General features: G+C 39.4%; 1 protein-coding gene across 2 annotated transcripts in view; it reads right to left on the reverse strand.

Annotated features, from left to right (window-relative positions):
- Positions 1–7,307: 7,307 nt before the first annotated feature.
- Positions 7,308–23,923, reverse strand: part of ATP7A (ATPase copper transporting alpha) — a 175,232-nt gene continuing 158,616 nt past the window's right edge. For both annotated transcript variants that reach the window (XM_055122415.1, XM_055122414.1), the window contains 6 exons: positions 22,827–22,973; positions 19,198–19,340; positions 17,681–17,884; positions 16,701–16,818; positions 11,224–11,326; positions 7,308–10,879 (listed from right to left, as the gene is read on the reverse strand). In XM_055122415.1, the coding sequence (XP_054978390.1) occupies positions 10,603–10,879; positions 11,224–11,326; positions 16,701–16,818; positions 17,681–17,884; positions 19,198–19,340; positions 22,827–22,973 (992 nt within the window). In that variant the 3' untranslated portion in view covers positions 7,308–10,602. The remainder of the gene's footprint in view (positions 10,880–11,223; positions 11,327–16,700; positions 16,819–17,680; positions 17,885–19,197; positions 19,341–22,826; positions 22,974–23,923) is intronic.

A 23,923-nucleotide genomic window follows, 5' to 3' on the forward strand; every position in this document is an offset into this window, starting at 1 on the left:
TATTATTTGGAATTTCCCCCAACAATCAGACCTGCCGAAAACGCATCATTTGATAATTTGTTTTCTATTCCTGATAAGGAAGAGCATATGATGTCGTAGCTACACTGTTTTGGATTTCTGGTATTTTAGTAATTAAGTCCAGAGGTATTTTTGCCAGAAGCTGCTGGGTTCTGAAATTGGTTTGTGTGCTTCTGGGATCATGGCCATTCAGGAGTGGAGGAGCCATTCGTGGATGACTGCTCAGTGTCTTGTCTGGGTGGGGAGCAGTGCTGGTTCCGCTCCCGCATCCGGAGTTTCCCTGCGTGCCCCGTCACTGAAAACTCGTATCTATGTCCAATAGGCTCTGAAAGATGGCGGTCACCATGCTGCCACTGAGGGGAGAAGGCAGAAGGGACAATACCCTTCGTCCCCCACCGCCCCACCCCCTGCTGGGGCGGCACGGGGCATAGCTTATTTCACAGTCTAGGAGCATTTCTGCCAGAAGCCGCTGGGTTCCAAAATTGGTTTGTTTGCCTCTGGGATTATGGCCATTCAGGAGTGGAGAAGCCGTTTGCCCCTCACTTTTTAAAAAAAATTGAGGCATCATGATTTACAAAGTTACTGATCATTGAATTTTAGGCATTAAAATGTTCCAACACAAATTCCTTTGCCAGTGTTCACTTTCCTCCATCAATATCTGTTTCCTTCCCACCTTCCAGCTTGACTCTATGGCAGGCACCTCTCTCCTCATGTTTTGGCAACAGAACCATAAGGTTTTAATATAGATATCACTTAGAAAAGGATTCCAAAAGTGGTATATGTATTTTGAATTTATCTCTTCCATTCAAGAAAAACATGAAAAGGGGATGGGATAGTCCTAGCTAAGGTCATTTTTCATATGTGCATGAGGGAAAATCCACTACCAAGATTCCTGAATTTTATGGCAATGACCTCTTGGCAGCCAAATGCTCTACCACTGAGCTATGTCCCCTCATGCAATGGCCTCTTTGGATGATGGGAGATTCTCTTTTGGATTATTTTACATTACCATGCCTGGTGATGCTCTGGGGTTACTCCTGGCTCTACACTCAGCAGTCACTCATGGAGGTGCTCTTGGGATTCCAGGGATCAAACTAGGGTCAGCAGCATGCAAGGCAAGCTGTACTCCAGCTGTACTCCTACCCGCTGTACTCCAGCCGGCTTTTATAGTTCTCTTACTCATACTCTACATTTCCTCTTCTTTATCATAATGGCTAATAGCTAACACTGGAGACCACTTATCTTCTATTGGGCATTAGTAAAAGCGCTTCAGATATATTTACTTAGGTCTCAGTTCTTTAAATAAAGAAACTGAGGCAAAAATTATTAAATAGCCCAAGATTACCTAATCAGAAAGCAACAGAGTTGTGATTGTATCTCTGTTCACCCAGGCACATGTGTGGCTTCTCTTGCTCCAATGCTGATGAGCTGGGCTAGTGTCTCATTCCTCTTGGGAGCCTAAATCTCTCTTGCCAGGGCTTTACCAGCTCTTTTAAACATTTGGGTATTTTTTGAGACCTATAACTGTCTTGAGAATTTATTTAAGAAAACAGAGAAAACCACAAGAAAGTTTTTTAGAAAAGTCACACTAGGTTCCAGAGGGATAGAACAGTGGGTAGGATGCTTGCCTTACATGCAGCCAGCCCAGATTCAACCCCTAGCACCCCATGATCCCCTGAGACTGCCAGTAATGTTTCCTGAGCAAGGAGCCAAGTGTAAGCCCTAAGCATCACAGATATGGCCCCCAAATCACTTTTTTAAAAGTCATACTACATACTACTACTTCTAAAACAGTCTTTTCATTCAACATTCTGGGGGCACAATTCCCCATAAGATTTTCCGTAATGTTGAATATGCATCCTTGGCAGATGTATGATGAATCAAATGCTTAAGAAAAAGCAAAATCTTTATTAAACAACATTGTCAACTACTATTCTGGCTATAAAAATCCAATGTTTAACATTAAATTGAATATTTAACTAAAAATCTATTGTTGAGATGCCAGTTTTGCCTACAAAAGGCATTTATTCTCCAGCCCAGTCTCCAGCCTGCCCCTGCTGCTGGAAGTCACGCCCTCAACCCGCCCTTGGCGCCATTTTGCCGCAACAGTCAGCAGCAAGAACTTGGGCTGGCAGTGCCGCAAGCCGGAGAATGCTCCGGACCTCAGACCGGGCCAACAACACCGGGGCACCAGACGGAGAAGGTGCAGAGTCCCCGCCTTCTCCAGATGGAGTCCCGGCGACACTGAGCTTCTACTAACAGGGCTCCGGTTTGTGGGACTGGAATATCTCTCCAAACTGCGCGGCCGCTTATGGGGCCGCGAGACCTTTCCTGATATCCAAAGAAAACGCTCAGGAACGGCTCCGCCACCCCGGAGCGGCCATTATGCCAGAGGCACAGAAACCCAGAGGCTGCTGGCAGCTCCACTCATGGACTTGGAACTAAACTATGATCCCGTGCAGCCCCGGGAGGGAAAGGGTTTTTGTCCTCATCCTTTTCCCCTCTCGGCAGCATGGCGACCACCACCGTTTAGTGCCAACTGGACAGAGAAGTAGGAGCTTGCAATGAAGGGACACACGGGGAATCTCGCAATGGGGGGGCAGAACCGGGCCTGCTTCCTGCCCTAATGAGACCCCAGCGGCCTCCCTCAAACAGCTCCCACGCTCCTGAACAGCCATGATCCCAGAGGCACACAAACCAATCTCAGAATGCAGCGGCCGCTGGCAGAAATACCTCTGGTCTTAATACCAGAATCCCAAAACTGGGCGGCCAATTTCACGACCATGCAACATATGCTCACTGTTATCAACAATAGAAAACATACGATTTAATAATGCCATTCCGACAGGTCTGACTGTTGGGGGGGATACTCCAAATAATGATAGTGAATTTTCGGTCAAAAATTGAATGTTATCACAGCAATAAGAGAGTTAATTGAAAATCATTTGCCATACAGGCAGAGGGGGAGAGGGAGGGAGGGAGGGTGTCTGCAGTTCTTGGTGGTGGATCATGTGCACTGGTGAAGGGATGGGTGTTTAATCATTGTATGACTGAGACTTGATCCAGAAAGCCCTGTAACTGTTCTCACGGTGTCTCAGTTAAAAAACATAAAATAAATACCAGAAAAAAAAACAAAGGAGGTAAAATGATATGTATCATTTTCAGTAACAGTATTGCAAACCACAGTGCCTAAAAGGGAAAAAATGGGGAAAAAAAGAGAGAGGGCTGAAGCGATAACACAGTGGGTAGGGCATTTGCCTTGCATGCAGCCAACCCGGGTTCAATTCCAAGCATCCCATATGGTCCCCCTGAGCACCGCCAAATGTAATTCCTGAGTGCAGAGCCAGGAGTAATCTCTGTGCACCTCCGGGTGTTAACCCCCCCAAAAAAAGCAAAAAAAAAGGCAGAGAGAGAGAGAGAGAGAGAGAGAGAGAAAAGAGTATTGTTTGCCATAGGGGTGTACCTCTAGGGAAACTGGGGACATTGGTAGTGGTGAACAATTTTGTAACTGTGTATCTCATGATATTTCATGAATTTTTTAATTTAAATAATAATAATAATAATAATAATATGAAGCTCCTAAGCAGCCTCATGTCTATTCTGGTTGAATTTCACTGACAAGTAACAAAAAAGTAAACGATTTCAGTTTTCTAAATTCAATAAAAGATCTGAAATCTGATTCAACTTCTCATTAGGCTATGAAAATCATGTTCTCAGCCAAAATCTCAGAAGGAGATTATAGATGTTAAATAGTTACCTCATCTGGATAAGCATAATGCTATGAAGACTTAAAGTGTACTTAAGGGAAATATAGTCTAAGCATTAATATTTTAAGTGCTGTGTAAAATATTGGTATTTTGTATGCTTGGAATGTTCTGACCCAATTCTCGTTTATAAAGAAAGGCTCCAAGCAGAGTGGGGTTGCAACATTTTACTCCTAGCAACTGCTGGACCCAAGGAGTCTATGTAAAAGAAATCTTGCCAATTGCTTTGAAACCAACGTTATACACCCAAATTCCCCATCACTATTGGTGATTCCAGCTCCTTTCTGAGTCCCCATACCCAACACAAAGCCAGATTACTGTTGGCACCCCACAGATTTTTGTCAAATAAAGGAAGGCTTAAACTGGGAGAAGCTGGGAAATGCTTATTTAAATTAGCAAAGTAAATTGTGCCTTAATCAACCCCCCAAAAAAAGGCATTTATTATTAGTACTATTACAGAAACTTTTAAAGAACAAGAATTCATGCCTTTATGCTTTATCTGGTGACTCATACTAGATAAATTTGTGAAGGGATGACAGAATGTGTAAACATATTTAACAATCTGGTGTGACTTTCTCTATATATGTGCATATACATAAACGTAATTTCCAGGGGTCACACCCAGTGATGCTTGAGAGTCATGTTGTATATGAGCTACCACTGACCTATCTATCTGCCTAGCACATGAATTTGTATTTTTTAAAATTTTTTATTAGAGAATCAGTGATGTAGTTACAAACTTATTAACTTTTGTGTTTGCATTTTACTCATACAGTGATCGTTTACCCATCCCTCCACCAGTGCCCATTCACCTCCAACAATGATCCCAGTATCCCTCTCACCACCCCCACCCCATCCCCCACGACCCCACCCTGCCTCTGTGGCAGGGCATTCCCCTTTGTTCTCTCTCCTTTGGGGTGTTGTATTTTGCAATAGAGTTATTGAGTGGTCATCATGTTCGGTCTATAGTCTACTTTCAGCTCACATCTTCCAATCCGAATGGGTCCTCCCGACATACTCGGTGTTCCCTTCTCTATTTGAGCTGCCTTTTCCCCTAGCATGTGAGGCCAGTTTCCAAGCTGTGGGCAGACCTCCTAATCCTTATCTCTACAACTCTTGGGTGTTAGTCTCCCACTGTTATTTTATATCCCACAGATGAGTACAATCTTTCTATGTCTGTCCCTCTCTGAGTCGTTTCACTTAACACGATACTTTCCATGTAGATCCACTTATATACAAATTTCATGACTTCATGTTTTCTAACAGCTGCATAGTATTCTATTGTGTAGATGTACCAAAGTTTCTTTAACCAGTCATCTGTTCTCGGGCACTCGGGTTTTTTCCAGATTTTGGCTACTGCAAACAGTGCTACTATGAACATAGAAATGCAGATGTCATTTCTACTATACCTTTTTGCCTCTCCAGGATATATTCCCAGGAGTGGTACTGTTGGGTCAAATGGGAGCTCAATTTCTAATTTTTTGAGAATCATTCATATTGTTTTCCAAAAGAGCTGAAGGAGTCGGCATTCCCACCAGCAGTGAAGGAGAGTCCCTTTCTCCCCACGTCCACGCCAACAGTGGTTGCTTTTGTTCTTTTGGATGTGGGCCAGTCTCTGTGTGTGATGTGAAATGATATCTCATTGTTGTTTTAATCTGCTTCTCCCTGATGATTAGTGATGTAGAGCATTTACTCATGTGTCTTTCAGCCATTCGAATTTCTTCTTTGAGAAAATTTCTGTTCATTTCCATCACCCATTTTTTGATGGGGTTGGGAGTTTTCTTTTTTTTTTTTTACTTTTTTTTATCACCATGTGGAAAGTTTCAAAGTTCTCAGGTTTATGTCTCAGTTATACCGTATTCAAACACCATCCCTTCACCAGTGCCCATATCCCACCACCAAAATCCCCAGTATAACCCCCGCCCCCCACCCCAACTGTATAATTGATGAATTTCACTTCATTTTCTCTTCACCTTGATTACGTTCCATATTTCAACACAAAACCCACTATTGTTGTGGGAGTTATACCCCCAAACAAGATAGCCCTACTAAGGAAGCATTTGATAACTAGTTTTCCATTAAAAGATTGTATGTTTTCAGGTTTCAGAAAAGGTCGCGTGGCCGCGTTAGCGGCCGCGCGGCTCGGATGTGTCCCAGTCCTGAATCCCAGAGCCGTGTTAGTTGCTGCTCAGTGTCGCCAGGGCTCCATCTGGAGAAGGTGTGCTGGCTGCACCTCCTCCGTCCGGCTCCCCGGTGTTGCTGGCCCCAATTCGGGTCCGGAGCATTTTCCGGGCCGTGTTGCTCACCAGAATGCCTGGCCACTTCTCTGCTGAGTGTCGGGAGTTTTCTTTTTGTAGAGTTCAACCAGTGCCTTGTATAGCCTTGATATCAACCCCTTATCAGATGTGTATTGGGTGAATATACTTTCCCATTCTGTAGACTGTCTTTGTATTTTGGTCACTGTTTCTTTTGAGATGCAGAAGCTTCTTAGTTTAAGGTAGTCCCATTTGTTTATCTGTTTTGAGTTGCTTGGCCAGTGGTGTGTTATCTTTGAAAATACCTTTAGCTTCAATGTCGTGGAGGGTTTTGCCAGCCTTGTTTTCCATGTACCTTATGGATTCTGGTCTGATGTTGAGATCTTTAATCCACTTTGACCTGACTTTTGTACATGGTGTTAAGTAGAGATCTAAGTCCATTTTTTTTGCATGTTGCTGTCCAGTTTTGCCAGCACCATTTGTTGAAGAGGCTTTCCTTGTTCCAATTTACATTTTTTGCTCCCTTATCAGATTAGATGATCATATATTTGATGGTGTGTGTCAGGATATTCAACCCTGTTCCATTGGTCTGTGGCTTTGCCTTTGTTCCAGTACCATGCTGTTTTAATTATTACCGCTTTTAGTATAGATTGAGGTTGGGGAGGGTGATTCCTCCCATATTCTTTTTCCTAAGAATTGCTTTAGCTGTTCTTGGGGGCTTATTGTTCCATATGAATTTCAGGAATGTTCGCTCCATTTCTTTGAAGAATGCCATGGGTATCCTTATAGGGATCGCATTGAATGTGTCCAATGCTTTGGGGAGTATTGCCATTCTGACAATGTTAATTCTCCCAATCCATGAGCAGGAGATATCTTTGCATTTCCTCATGTCCTCTATAATTTCTTGAAGTAGCGTTTTGTAGTTTTATTTGTGAATTTGTATTTTTAACATCTCGTAAAACTGACACTGGTGGCGGGACTAATGTTGTAATACTGCATGCATGAAACTCTCTTATGGACAGCTTTGTAAATTTTGTTTTTGTTTTGGGGTCACACCCTAAGATGCTCAGGACTTACTCCTGGCTCTGTACTTCAGGGATCACTACTGGTGGGCTTCTGGGAACCATAAGAGTGGGATCGAACCTGGATTAGATGCATGCAAGGCAAGCACCTCACCCACTGTACTGTCAATCTGGCCTCCTAAATAAATTGTCATTGGTAAAATATTTCAATACACAAAAGATAGAAACAGAAAATACAAAGAGGACTATTTCAGGAATATTCTTATTTTATTAAATTAACCGAGTAGCCAGATGCCTCACCCACAGATAACAAATTAAATAAATATTAGGAAATGTGATTTTAAAGCAAGATCCACAAGCAATGGAAAAATATTCTCTAACAACATACATTCTTGATTTTCAGCTGTGTACAGAAAAGATATGCACACTAAAATTTTTGGAAACATTTTATCTACAGTGCTACTTTAAGAATTCTAAACAAAGAACACACCTAAAACAAGTGACTTTTAAAAAGTTAAAAGTACAATATATAAAATTATTTGTTCACAAGGCATTGAATTTAACATACTAAAATGATGATATTCAACTAGGAAAAACAACATTTCTATTTTGACAACAACCATATACTTTAGACTATAGCACTAAATACTCTAGCTGAAGTTTAACTTTTGGAATTCAAAAGGCATCTTTGGATATTTAAAATAAAAGGTGCCCCATTGTTGAGTCTGAACCAGTACTTGATATTCAAAATGTTTCTATCTTTAGATTGAGGGTGTAGCTGTTGAGTGACTACAGAAGGATATATAAAGGAACTACAAATAAAAAACTTCAAATAGTTAAACACAAATTCAAATATAAAACCACTCTATATGGTGTATGAATAGAAACATATATGAAATTTGTTCTCGCTGGTTTTTTTAAAGCTAACTGACTGAAAGCAATTTTATCCTCTCCATACATCACCTCCTTCCTTTATGTACAGCTGCTCCAAAAAGCTGATGGGAATTCAGGATTGTGAGAGATGTGTGGCAGAGAATTAAAATGTGTCTACTAATATTTTAAGCAAAAGTCTTTATAAAGAGCATGTTTTATGTTCTTGTAGTATGGGTGGGAATTATGTCCCTAATTATCTGATTATTCCAGACCAAAGGTTTCGCTTCTCACTGTGCTATGACATATAGGTCCCTTAGCATATGGAGTCAAGAGAATAACACAAACATACACATAACATTGGAGTAGGAGCTCACCAAATTTAAGTGCTTCAGAGAGCAGAGAGGGAGGAACAGGAAGAGTGGGGGGAGGGGAAATGGGAGGGAGAGAGACAGAGATAACAAAGGCAGACAGAGGAGAGAAAGGGGTGTTTCTTTTATCAAAAGTCTATTATACATTTGTCATATTAGCTGTTTCTTCTAGAAGTTATGTTATGATGAAACATTGGGCTTAAAATAACAAATTTTTAAAATTCAAAGTGGAAGCACAAAATATAGCACAAGAATTGGTCTCAAAAAGAGTCCAGATATATAAACACATTCATATTTCATTAAAATGGACCTGCCTTCCTAGATTAATAGCACCTTCATCAAAATTTCAGTTCTCTCTTTAGGCTAGCTGAGGTAAAACTTAGATCTTTTCCAAATCTGAAAATACAGCATGGAATAACATTGTAAACTTGTCTAGTGTGTTTATGAAAAGATACAAGAAAAAGGATGGTAGGAGAGGAAGAAACCCAGCTTCCACTTCCACCTGCTTTTAGATTCTGCTTTATAAAATTTATTTTTAAACATTTTACTGACTTCAAGGGGAGAAAATAGTATTTACTGAGTATAAATCCTATGTGCTAACCATTGGATTAGCAGTTTTACTATGGCAATGGAAACAAAATATTATGAATTTATTTGTGAGTTCTCTTCACTTATTCTGCATGTGTAATTTTGCAATTCTCAAGAAAATCTCAATAGTGATAAAAGTACCAGGTCCCCTGACTTGTATTAACTTCTAGGCACTCACAGGGGAATTTCTATATTTACACTGTAATGGGAATAATTTCCTGAATTTGCCAAACATATGACCTAGCAAGTACAAGTTTTCAAGTATAGATTGGTCTATAACATATCATAACCTAGGGAAATGATCATTTCTGTATTACAATTCATTGTATGTTTTGCGAAAGCAGATTTGTGTAATAGTATTATTTTAAAATAACTTTGAAGGGTTATGTAAAGCACTAAGAGATAATTTAAATCTATTAAATATGTGCCAGGTAAGGTCTTTTTCTGTCTTCAAAAATTTTAAACAACTAGGTCATTTTATATGAATCATATGTTAAAGTTGGTTAATCTTTGAAATAGTTAATCAAGAAAGAGGTTCAAAATCTTTAATTTCTAGACTTAGACAGATAGAATACACTAAAATAACATAACTAAACTCAGTAGGAGTGAACTGAATGTGCATAGGCCTAGGGAGTCACCGAAGGAAGAATCTTGACTTTTAAGAAACATGTCCCCTGGAAACCCTATGGACCCTTAAGAGATTTTGAGCTCAAAGACAAAGAAAGGAACATACATAATGGAAAAGTTGTCAATTATTTTCACCAATAACAAACCACCTAAATTTGGTGTGCTTAAAAACACAGAAGGAAAGATACTGGAGTATCTAAGAAAGCAAATGCAGGGACAAAGATGCAAGGAGAATAAGGGAATAAGGGAGAAAGCAAGCCTTCAATAAATAAGGCACATTTATTTTTATTTCTCTTTTATTGGGGGTGCATACCTGGTGGGGCACAGGGGTACTCTCAGCTCACAGGGGTCACTCCCAGTAATGCTTGGAGAACCATGCATTTCCAAGGGTCAAGCCAGGGCATCTTGCATACAAAGCAAGTGATCACTCTGTTGAGCTATTTCTCCAGTCCCTCACACCAAGTTTCTCAGGACAGAGAATGGGTTTTTGCTACACCGGGTTTACTCTTTGTTCTGGGCTTGCTGATCATGCCTGGCAGTGCTAGAGAAACCATATGCTGTAATAGAGATTGAAGTAGGCACCTTAAACCTTGTACTATTTCTCTAGCCCCCAGACCTATTTCTATTGTTGTCCTTCTAAAACAGTGCATTGGAAGTCATTCCAGCCTGGCAGAAATAACGACTTTAGAATCCCCTCAATGTTATGCTCTCAAATTTTCAAAATTTTAATTATGTTCTTCAGGTGCTTTTTCTTTTTTGCCAAGCCTTCCCTCCCATCTGACAAAGGTCACTTTAGCAGTAATTCAGCAATATCAACTGTAAGGCTTATTGTAAACCTCACTAATCTACTTTAGCTGTTACTAGTGGAGAAAATACTGGCAATTCATTTTAAAGAAAACTAAGATCAGAGCTGATGCCCTAGAAAAAGATATTTTTACTATTAGATAAGTGAACCTCAAATAGAATTCCTGATATATGAACATGAGATAAAATAAAATCCTGCCACAATATTTTGAAAAGCCAATGGTGATATCATCAATTTTGTCCCAGTGCAAAACAACATCAGTTAGTAGCACTCTGTGACCTCTTACACTGCAGTGTCATCATCTTCCCTGAAGTCTCCCACCAAGAGAGAGTGCTTATCAGGCTCACTGGTACCAACGCTGTTTAAGGACCGCTTATCAGACAGTAGTGAGTTTATGGAGGCTCTGCTATAATTAACAATCCGGTCTAGCAAATCCAGTTTAGGAGAATTTCTTGAGGTGTCGTCTATTCCAACATGAACACTGATTTCCGAAAGACTTTTCTGTCCCATCTGGCTCCGCGGATGCAGTTCATAATTCTCATAAGTTGGTTTCCTATAACTGGATATATACAAAAGTATACTAGTTTGAAATAACTAATTGTGAACTAGATGTTAGAGTCAAAACGAAAAAGAATATTTTTCTCATGTAAAATATACAACCTCTACTAGGTAGTAGCCTTAATGAAATTCTGTGTAATCACTTGTTAAATCCTATTTTCCAAGACCAAACATACTAACTTTTATCCCTCCCAGTGCTTGTGGATCCTATGTATAGACTAAGTTGGCAACTAGCTCTTTATATTAACAATAGTTTTTACCTCTCATTGATCAATACAGGATTAAGACCCACCAATACTCTGAATGATAAAAGAAATACAAATGTTAGCAAGCCATCATACTTACAGTTTAAGGAAGAGAGAGGACAGTACTACTGAAACGGATGAAGCAGCCATAGCAGCAGATCCCATCCAGGGTTGCAAAACCAAACCAATGGGCATAAAAACTCCTAGGAAACAAGTTTGGTTTAGATAAAACTAACAATACTACAGATCAACAATATGTTCCTCCACCCCTCCTTTATTTCCTTCCTCTCCTTTTTCCTTGTTCCGAGTGCAGAGCAGGTATGGTGTTTGCCTTGCAAGTGGCCAACCCAGATTCGATTCCTCGGTCCCTCTCGAAGAGCCTGGCAAGCTACCAAGAGTATCCCACCCACACGGCAGAGCCTGGCAAGCTACCTGTGGCATATTCGATATGCTAAAAACAGTAACAACAAGTTTCACAATGGAGACGCTACTGGTGCTTCGCTCGAGCAAATCGATGAACAACGGGACAACAGTGCTATATGCATACAAATCAGTTCCTTGCTTGATATTTATTCTGCAATTTACCTTCCTGTAGGTAGATATTTATGTTATGACAATTTTCACAGAGTGCTGATATGAATATTCTTGCAAGTGTCCCTGCGCATATGTCTGAGAATGTTTCACAGGTATTTCTAGAGGTGAAACTGCTGCATTATAGCATGTGTATATCTAAATCTTTAGGTGTATACTCCAGCTTCTCTCCAAAGTGACTATATCAGTTCAAATTCCCGTTAGTAGTGTATGAAATTTTATGTTCTACAAATTCATCCACACTTGATATTTGCTCATGTGATGGGGATTTAATGGATTCATTGTACTGTTAAATTTTATGTAATTATCTGCATTTTTCTTTTTCTATAGTGATCATATATTACTTATATAATTTTTCTAAAACTCATTTGCTCCATAAATCTCTCTGTGCTCTTCATTACTCTTTATCCTCTCAGCATTTGTATGTTCTTATTGATATATGGCTTATTTGTTGTCATATCATTTCATGTCTTTCTTTGGTTCTCAAAACACAGAAAACAAGAAGTGACAACTACTTCTCTGATATCATTACTCAGGACTACCAAACTTCCAAACATGGCAAACCATCGAAGATTATCAAACAATTATTAGTTGATTTTTTTCTTAGTCAAATTACTTCCGTAAGCCTGCTCTCTCTTTCTCTCTCCGTCATATGGTCTACAAACTTAAATATTATCTATTGACTAAAACTGAATGTTAAGTGAAAAGCAGAAGTTATAATCTGTAACAAGATAAAAACTGATCTAAATGTAAATAAGACTGAAGGAAATATACTGAAATATTGACAGCAGTTAAATTAAGGTAGGGCTGGAGCGATAGCAAAGAGGTAGGGCATTCACCTTGCACGTGCCCGACCCGTGTTTGATTCCTCCGCCCCTCTCAGTGTCAGTGGTCTAAATGCACGAATTAAAAGACACAGAGTGGCAAATTGGATTAAAAAACTCAACTGAACATTCTGATGCCTAGAACAAACACATCTGAACAGTTACAGCAAACACAAACGCAAACTCAAAGGATGGAAAACAATCCTTCAAGCAAACAACTCTCTCAAAGAAGCCTGGATAGCCATACTAGTATCCAACAACATAGATTTCAGGCTGAAAAAAAGATTAGAAGGGACAGCGAAGGCCATTTTTTATAATCAAGGGATATGTACAGCAGGAAGAAATCACACTCCTAAACATATGTGCACCCAATGAGGGACCAGCTAAATACTTAAAGCAACTGCTAACAGACCAAGGAGGACATTGGTAGCAACACAATAGTAGTTGGAGACTTCAACACCACCTTATCACCTCTTGATAGATCAGCAAGATTTGAACTCAGCAAGGAAGTACTTAATTTGAAGGAAGAAATAGAAAAGTGCTAATTAATGTAGATGGGATTTCCATTGAAAAAAATACACATTTTTTTCCAGTGCACACGGAACATTTCCAAAATAGACCACGTGCTGGATAACAAAACATACCTCACTAGAATCAGAAAGATAGAAATTGTATCAACTATCTTTTCAGACCACGATGAACTGAAGATAGAAGTTAATCGCACTCAGATGCGGAGAATCAAATCAAACACCTGGAAATTAAACAACTCAATGCTGAACAACGAGTGGGTCAGGGAGGAAATCAAGGAAGAAATCAAAAGATGCCTGTAAACAAAGGAGAATGAAGACAAGAGCTAACAGAACCTGTGGGACACAGCTAAAGCAGTGTTAAGGTGAAAATTTATAGCTCTGCAAGCATTTCTCAGGAAGGAAGAAAGGGCCCACATAAATATCCTGACTTCCCAACTCAAGATCTTAGAAAAAGACCAACAGGAAGACCCCAAACCAGGCAGAATGAAAGAAATAATAAAACTTAGAACAGAAATGATTGACATGGAAACCCAAAAAACAATCTGAAAGATCAATGAAACCAAGAGCAAGTTCTTTGAGAAAATAAACAAGATCGATAAACCACTAGCAAGACTCACAAAGAAAGAGAGAAAACTCTAATAAATCGAATCAGAAATGAAAAAGGAGACATAACAACAGAAACCAAACAAATTCAAAATATCATCAGAGATTACTTTGAAAGTCTGTATGCCACAAAACAAGAGAACCTAGAAGAAATGGATAAATTCCTGGATTTCTATAACCTCTCAAGGCTGAACCAAGAAAATTTGGAATACCTGAACAGACCTATTACTATCAAGGAAACTGAAACTGTAATCAAAAGTCTCCTGAAAAAAAAAGCCCAGGTCCAGATGGATTCACTAGTGAATTCTTCCAAACATTTAAAGAGGACCTATTGCCAGTTCTTTTCTGTCTTTTCTCAGAAATTGAAGAAAAAGAAACCCTCCCAGTTTCGATGAGGCACATATCACCCTAATACCAAAAGGAAACAGAGACACCACAAAAAAAGAAAATTACAAGCCAACATCCCTGATGAACACGAATGCAAAGATCCTCAACAAAATATTAGCAAATAGAATCCAACAACACATCAAAAAGATCATACACCACGAACAAGTGGGATTCATACTGGGGATGTAAGGATGGTTTAACATTTGGAAGTCAATCAACATAATCTATCATATCAACAAAAGAAAAGATAAAAACCATATGATCATATCAATAGATGCAGAGAAAGCATAAGACAAGATCCAGCACCTGTTTACAATGAAAACTTTCACCACATGAGTATGAAACAAATTTTCCTCAATATAGTCAAAGCCATTTACCACAAGCGTATGGCAAGTATTATCCTCAATGGGGAAATACTAAGAGTGTTCCCTCTAAGATTAGGGACAATGATGCCCACTCTCACCCCTTCTATTCAATATAGTACTGGAAGTACTTGCAATAGCGTTTAGGCAAGAAAAAATATTAAGGGCATCCAGATAAGAAAGGAAGAAATCAAGCTCTCACTGTTTGCAGATGATATGATACTATATTTGGAGAACCCTAAAACCTCTACCAAGAAGCTTCTAGAAACAACAGACTTGTAGAGTAAAGTCACAGGCTATAAAATCAATAACCAAAAGTCCATGACTTTCCTATATGCAAATAATGAGAGAGAAGAAACTAACATGAAAAAAGCAATCCCGTTTACAATCATACTTCAGAAAATCAAGTACCTTGGAATCAGCTTAACTAAGGAGGTAAAGGACCTGTACAAAGAAAACTACAAAATGCTACTTCAAGAAATAAAAAAGGACACAAGGCAATGGAAGCACATCCCCTGGTCGTGGATTGGGAAAATTAACATTGTAAAAATGGCAATACCACCCAAAGCATTATACAAATTCAATGTGATCCCTATAAGGGTACCCATGACATTCTTCAAAGAAATTGATCAAACACTCCTCAAATTCAAATAGAACAACAAACCCCCACAAATAGCTAAAGCAGTTCTTGGGAAAAAGAACATGGGAGGCATCATCTTCTCCAACCTCAAACTTTACTACAAAGTGGTAATAATTAAAACAGCATGATATTGGAATAAAGGCAGAGCCGCAGACCAATGGAACAGGATTGAATATTCTTATACACACCCTCATATATAAGATCATCTCATCTTTGGTAAGGGAGTAAGAAATGTGAAGTGGAGCAATTAAAGCCTCTTTAACAAATGGTGCTGGCAAAACTGGATAGCTATATGCAAGAAAATGGGCTTAGACCTCTACCTAACAACATGCACAAAAGTCAGATCAAAATGGATTAAAAACCTCAACATCAGACTAGAGTCCGTAAGGTACATTGAAGACAAGGTCGGCAAAACTCTCCACAACATTGACGCTAAAGGTATCTTCAAAGAAGAAACGCCACTGACCAAGCAAGTGGAAATAGGGACAAACAAATGGGACTATCTTATATAATTAAGAAGCTTCAGCACCTCAAGAGAAACAGTGACCAGAATACAAAGACAATCTACAGAATGGGAAAAGATATTCACCCAATACCCATCTAATAAGAGATTAACATCAAGGATATACAAGGCACTGGTTGAACTCTACAAGAAGAAAACACCCAATCCTACCAGAAAATGGGGAGATGAACAGAAACTTTCTCAAAGAAGAAATCCAAATGGCTAAAAGGCACATGAGAAAATGCTCTACATCACTAATCATCAGGGAGATGAAGGTCAAAACAACAATGAGATACCATCTCACACCACAGAGACTGGCACACATCCAAAAGAACAAAAGCAACCGATGTTGGGGTGGATGTAGAGAGAAAGGGAATCTCCTTCACTGCTGGTGGGAATGCCGACTGGTTCAACACTTTTGGAAAACAGTGCAGACATTTCTCAAAGAGTTAGAAATTGAGCTCCCATTTGACCCAGCAATAACACTTCTGGGAATATATCACGGAGATGCAAACAAGTACAGTAGAAATGACATCTGCACTTGTTTGTTTATTGCAGCACTATTTATAATCTCCAGAATCTGGCAAAAATCTAAGTACCCGAGAACACCCAAAAGGAGAGAGGGAGTAAAAGGGAATGTGCCTGCCAGAGAGGCAGCGAGGGGTGGGGGACAGTAGGGGGTGGCAAGAGGGATACTGTGAACATTGGTGTTGGAGAATGGGCACTGGAGGAGGGATGGGTACTCGACCATTGTATGACTGAAACATAATCATAAAAGTGTGTAAGTCTATAATTGTATCTCATGGTGTTTCATTAAAACATTTTTTAAAAAGAAATTATTTGTGAATTTAGGTGAAAGATAAACATGTTTCATTACCTGATTATCTGATGCTTACTTAGGTTTGAAAACTTTAATAATATGAAACTAAAAGGGAAAATAAAACTGTCCAAATGTTAAAATAATCTTAAATTAAAATAGACACTACAGAAATTTAAATGATTGATTTTAGCATTATTTCTTACTATACCAACAGGGCACAAACAAAATTTGAGTTCAAAACTTGTAAGAAAATGAAACTACCAGTGTGATATGTAACAGCTTCAGAAGAAAGAGAAATCTAATTTTATTGTCACATACCAGCAGCTATGGGAATTCCAACCAGATTATATATCAGAGCAAAGACAAAATTTATCCGAATCCTCTTGACTGTCTTCCTTGATAAATCGATACTTGCTACTACATTTAGAAGATCATTCTGAAAACAGAGATACCCATGTTATCAATGAGAAATATCAACTTACCTAGAAACTTTTGCATTTGATACTATGTGTATGGAAGTTGATGAGTACTTTAAAGTAATCTGGGATTTCAGCTATAACTAAAATTTTGAGTGAGCCTTAGCCAGTGTTTTTCAGGAAATTTTCTTTGTTCTGAAACATTTTTATTTATTTATTTATTATTAGTTGTTTTTTATTTTTTGGCCACACCTGGTGGTACCCAGAGGTCACTCCTGGAAATGCTCAGGGCAACATGAGGTACTTGGAATCAAACATGGGCTTCCTTGAAAGCAAAACATGTGTTGAGAACATTGAGCCCCTGAAAACACTTTTAGAATTATATGCTGGTACAGGGATTAAAATTCATTAAAACAAATTCTGCAAGTATTTGCTGAAGGGGTTTATTTGCTGCTTTTGGGGGGCCACATCTGGTGGTACTCAGGGCTTACTCCAGGCTTTATTCTCAGGGATCATTCCTGGCAGTGTTCAGGGGACTGCATGAGTTCTGGGGATTGAAACAGAGACAGCTGCAAGCAAGGCAAGCACTTTAACCCCTCTATTATCTCTCTAGCCCTTCTAAAGATCATTTTATTGTGAGTATATCCCTAGGATTCATTCTTCACTTTAGAAGCTTGTAGTTCTCATTTGCTTCACTGGATTGAGAAAGATGGGAGGTTATTAGTAAGACTATCCATATTCCCATCTTCAATTCTCCCATTCATTCTCAATGGCTAGGGACACAGTAATTAGAAGGATAGAATCATTGTGCTTGGTATTTTTAATATTATCCTTGACAATGCAAAGCAGTATCACACCTCAAAATTCAAGCCATCGACTTACTCTTATCAAAACCACATCAGCTGCTTCAATGGCTACATCTGTGCCGGTGCCAATGGCAATTCCAACATTAGCCATCGCCAGAGCTGGGGAGTCATTTATTCCATCTCCCACCATTGCTACCCGTTTCCCTTCCTCTTGAAGTTGTTTCACCTTAGCAACCTTGTGGGAAGGTAGAACTTCAGCAAACACCTTAGTAATGCCAACCTATATGAAGAAAGATCAACATAATTCATTTCAAGAACTTAGAGTAACTGAAACATAACTCAGCAATACAAAACCGTAATTTCTGCCTACCGGATATCCAAATTTTAAAAGACTGATAATGTCCAGTGATGGTAAAGAGATGAAGAAATGAACTTACAAATTTACTGTTGGTGGGTGTGTCAATGGTACTGTCTTCTTGGAGGGGATTTGTCAGCATCTACTAATGTCCATACAGCATTTTGTTTAGGAATTCCACTTCTACCTGCATTTTGTACTGACTTATACATAAAGAGGTATATGTGCAATACTATACATTACTATCCAGTTTGTAATAACAAATTTTCAAAACCACCCAGATGTCCATTAATAAAGGAATGGTTAAATACATTGTGCTGTATCTGTTATCATGGGCTTCCATGTAATAATACAGGATTAACGAAATTATATTTTCTGATATGGACAAATGCTCTTAGGTATATTTTTATATAAAAAAGCAAACTGCTGCACAAACTGTACAAAAAGATTCAAGTTACATTAAAAATGATGGATGGTCCATTTATATATTGTATGAAAAAGAATGCTTTGGGGTAGAATGGGGCAAAGTTCAAAAAAAAGGATAAAATAATCTTTTACTTTACATTTTTCTTTCTTTGTTTTTTGTTTTGTTTTGGCTTTGGGCCATGCCTGGTGGTATTCAGGGGTTACTCCTGACTCTGCACTCAGGGATCACTCCAAGTGGGCTGAGGGACCATGTGTGATACCAGTGATCGGACCCAGGTTGGCTGTGTACAAGACAAATGCCTTACCCACTGTGCTATCACTCTGGCCTCCTTCTGTATGAAAAGAATAATATCAGAAAAGTTTTGGAGGCCAGGCAATCAGAAAAATAAAATGTGCACTGCATTAGAGAAATGGTTCCATCAGTGGTGTTTTAAGATGGATTAGAAAGGAAAGTGGTTGGCACTATTGACACTTTTGAAGCAGGAGAGGACAGGACTTGTGTCAGGCCAGCATCACTGGTGAAAACTAGAAGAATCACTTCAAAGAAAGTAGCAACACAAACTGGTATTTGGAGTCACCTCAATAACCCATAAACCTTTTGCTTGTTAACTCTAATATACATAGTCCAAGATCCTTTTCCCATAGTATTCCAATTGTTCTTTGAAGAACTAATGATTAAAAACCATATCATTCAGTGATAATGAAAACAGATAATATAAAATTGTCAGCGTCTGAAGACAAGAAAGAATATGTATAAGAACAATCACAAATTACTGCATACCCCTCCCCCAACAACTAAGGAAAGCAATTACCTGAGAAGCAATAGATCTAGCTGTTTTACTATTGTCTCCGGTCATCAAGACTACTTCCAACCCCATGGATTTCAGAATATGAACAGCCAACTCTGCTTCAGGCTTCACTGTATCAGCAATAGCTATCAAGCCACAAAGTTCATCTAATATAGGAGAAGCAATAATGCAGAGAGCTTAGAATATGAATAAGGCAAAATAATTACCTGATTTAAACTTCCAAAAGAAAATTAATTTGATAAGCAGACCTGCTTTAGAGCTTGGCTGACCTCCCAATATCTCCAAGCATGCACGGACTTTATAGCACAACCCTATCATGAACGTCCTTACTTGGTCATAAAAATTTCTTTTTTTTTTTTTTTTGCGTCGCACCCTGCGATGCATAGGGGTTACTCCTGGCTCATGCACTCAGGAATTACTCCTGGCAGTGCTCAGGGGACCATATGGGCTGCTGGGAATCGAACCCGTGTTGGCCGCATGCAAGGCAAACGCCCTACCCGCTGTGCTATCGTTCCAGTCCCCCATAAAAATTTCAAACTGATGTATGGGTTATTACTGGGCGTAGTAACAAAAAATGAAAAGAGAAGCCTTACTGGATACTGCAAGACTTATATTATCTCCTCTGATAAATTACTGGTCGACAGCTCCTAAAACATTAGCCAATTTAAAGGCAAATGAAACTTAGAAGCAGTATTTTGTATGTTTAAGGCAAAAGAGTAGATAAAGACAAAATTATCATTTTATACTGAACGGGAAGTCACTGTAAATAGCTTTTTAATTTTATTTTGGTTCTTTTGGCTACACCTGATGATGCTTACAGGTTACTCCTAGTTCTGCACTCAGGAATTACTTCTGGTGGGGCTTCAGTTACCACATAGGATGTCAAGAATGGAACCTAGATCTGCAGCATGCAAGGCAAGCGCCCTACCCATTGATCTATTGCCCCAATTTCAATAGTTTTTTTTTTCAGTAAATGGGCATGCACAGAGGGACAGTACAGATGGTACAGCACATGCCTTGCATGAAGATGACACAGGTTTAATCCTCAGTACCCCATACAGTTCCAATTCCACAAGTAGTGATCCCTGAGCATGAAGCTAGGAGTAAGTCCTGAGCACAGCTAGGTGTGGCTCCCAGTCAAAAAAAAGCAACTGGTATTTCCTGCTTCTTCCTAAACCTAATAAGGTACTACCTTCATACCTAGTAATAATTATAAGTGCTGGATAATTAATCTCACAGCTAAAATTTTACCCTAAGAAATACTTTAACATACGAAACTAACAAATACAATTTCAAAAAGGTTCACTCTAGTGTTATTTGCAATAATAAAATGTAAATAATCGTTTAAATTTCTAACTGGTAACTGATAAGATAAAATACATTTATCTATGGATTATATAGAATTAACTTTATATTCCAGCACTAGAAAGCATATACTAAATAAAATACAGCAAAATAAAATAGTGTAAAAATTTTTAACTAAATTTTTATTGACTTTCACTGGTTATATAAGAAAGCTTCTACTTAAATTATGTATACACACTAATATAATTTTGTTAAAACCATATCTGAGGGCAGAGGCAATAGCACAGCGGGTAAGACGTTTGCCTTGCACGCAGCCAACCCGTGTTCGATTCCCAGCATCCCATATGGTCCCCCAGCACCACCAGGAGTGGTTCCTGAGTGCAGAGTCAGGAGTAACCCCTGAGCATCACTGGGTGTGACCCACAAAGAAAAAAATATGAACAAAAACCGTAAGGAAATAATACAAACAATTAAAACTGATAAACTCAGAAGTGAGTTTACCATGAAAGGAGGACAGGATGTTAAGGAAAGGGACACCAAGACAATCATGGAGAGAAGCGGACATTCTGGTGGAGGGTGTGAAGTTCCAACATAATATGCATAAAATCGTGTCATTAACTGTATAGTAATAAGTCATGGGACCGCAAATAAAATTTTTAAATATATATATATTTTTTTTTAAAAAAAAGTGACTCACCATGAGGGTACTGTTACAAATTTACCCATCTTCATGCTTGTGTTTCCCTCATACAATGTTCGAGAACCCATCCCTCCACCAGTGTCCATTCTCCACCACCAATGAACCCAGTATCCCTCCCACCCTCCAATCCCGTCCCCCCCCCACCACCCCACCCCTCCTCTGTGGCAGGGTATTCCATTTTGTTCTCTCTCCTTTTGGGTGTTGTGGTTTGCAATAGGGGTATTGAGCGGCCATCGTGTTCAGTCTCTAGTCTACTTTCAGCATGCATCTCTCTTCTCGCGCTGGGTCCCCAACCACATTTTGCTTGGTGTTCCCTTCTCTATCCAGGCTGCCTTTTTCCCCAGCAAGTGAGACCAGCTTCCAAGCCGTGGAGCCAACCTCCTGGTACTATATACTGCTATTCTTGGGTGTTAGTCTCTTACTCTGTTATTTTATATTCCACAGATGAGTGCAATCTTTCTATGTCTGCCCTTCTCTTTCTGACTCACACAAATAAAATTTTTGAAAAATAAATAAAACTGACATGGGGAGCCACAGGGATAGTTTAATAAACTGAGTGCCTTGCATATGAGAGGCCTGAATTTGATCCCTGGTACTACAGTCTCTTGAGGACAGTAAAGTTATCTTTGATCACTGCTTCAGGAGTAACTCTAAGCAGTTCGAGGTGTGGTCCAGCATGCAGGGTCCCTAAAACACCATAGGAGTGACATCTGAGCACTGAATCAAGAGTAGACCTGAGCACCAACGGGTGTGGGAAGCCAAGTACTTTACCTACTGTCTCTCCAACCCTCCCACAGATTTGAATAAATCAAACTGACACGAGGTTAGGATGATGAATTTTTTTTTTTTGCTTTTTGGGTCACACCTGGCGATGCACAGGGGTTACTCCTGGCTCTGCACTCAGGAATTACTCCTGGCGGTGTTCAGGGGACCATATGGGATGCTGGGAATCGAACCCAGGTCGGCTGCGTGCAAGGCAAACACCCTATCCGCTGTGCAATTATTGCTCCAGCCGCAAGGATGATGAATTTTTATTGTTTTACTTTACTATTATTTTCATGCTGTGTTTTTTTCACGATTTTAAAAAATCTTGACTAACTTTTTTGCAAGGGCCATACCCAATGGTGCTAGAGGTAAGGAGCTGGACCACACTAATAGCAATGCTTGGCTAGTGGGTACAGGCACGGAGGGGCTGTGCTAGAGCCACTGTTGCTATTAAGGCGCTACCAGGGTTATAGTTGGAGGTGTACACAATGCTAGGGCTCAAACTTAGTCCCTCATACATGCTAGCCATATACTCTATCACTTGAGCTAACTCTCCAGTCCCTAATTAGTTTTTTTTTTTAAGATGAAGCCAAATAGACTAGGGAAGCAAATAACAACACCAGGCAAATGGAAGAAAACAATTTTGGTGTCAAGAATCAAGTCTCACACATGTGACACAAGCACTCCACAGCTGAGCCATATCCCTGGCCCATGAATTTGATATTGATAATAATTATGTTTTGCTAACATTTTCACTTGGCATTTAATATGCTTTTAAATAATTCTCATAGAAGAAGACTCAAAATACACATCAACTGACATCATAATTGAGTCATACACAGCACAGGATGGAAGACCTTACCATCAACAGCCACCAACACAGCTGTTCGACCTTTTCTCTCATGTTCAGCCATGTAACCATCCACATCGGTACTAATAACAAGACCATTTCTAATCATCCATTCCCGGTTACCAATAAGGACTTTGTACTGCTGAGCATTAAGAGTATCTAAAAAAGTACAGAAATAAAATGTAGTGAGTACTTTTAATTTTTACAGCAACCCCGTAAGGCACATTCTTCCTAACTTTACCGAGTCATTACACCATATTTTTGGGAGATCACAGTCTACAGTAGTGATTTCCAAATTTTCAAAGAATATACATTTGTGCAAAGGATCTCCATCCTTTGCCTAGTCTAAAAGAGCTCTGCAACAATGCTCTCCTGCATAATCACACTCTATTTCTGTTGCACACACAAAAACATTTAAATTATATCCTCTTTATCTCACCGATCTTTTTATTACCACATTTCTCTACTTCTGTGCTTAGTAAAACTTCTCAAAAGTGTTACTGCTATTGGCTTTTTCATATTCAAGCCTTACAATTGTCTGGTGAACCCATTCCAACAATAATTTTGTCTCTACTATTCCAAAACTTTTTTTTTTTGGTCTGTTTTGAACCACACCCTGTAATGCTCAATGTTTACTCCTGGCTCTGTTCTCAGGAATTACTCCCAGTGGTGCAGGGGTGGAGGGGGGTGATGGACCATATGGGATGCTGGAGATCAAACCCATGTTGGCCACGAGCAAGGCAAATGTCCTATCTCCGGCCCCTCCAAAACATTTTTAAATCTTTTTTGCTTGTTTTTTTGGAGGCACACCCAGCACTGCTCAGGGATTACACCTGAATCTACACTCAGGGATCACTCCTGGCAGGCTGGGAGGGCCATACTGGGTGCTGGGGATTGAACACTGGTCGGCTGTGTGCAAGGCAAGCACCCTACCCACTGTGCTATCACTCTGGCCCATATTCCAAAGCACTTTTTATGCAGTACAGCAGTGAGTGTGAGGTCAATAAACTCACTACTTAATTCTTCTCATCTTACTTACCTAACAGGCAGTACCTAACCCAGCTGATAACTCCCTCCTTTGTATTTTCTTCTTTGTTTGCTCAGATCCT

Source organism: Sorex araneus, chromosome X (assembly GCF_027595985.1).
Source record: "Sorex araneus isolate mSorAra2 chromosome X, mSorAra2.pri, whole genome shotgun sequence".
In the NCBI taxonomy this organism is placed as follows: domain Eukaryota; kingdom Metazoa; phylum Chordata; class Mammalia; order Eulipotyphla; family Soricidae; genus Sorex; species Sorex araneus.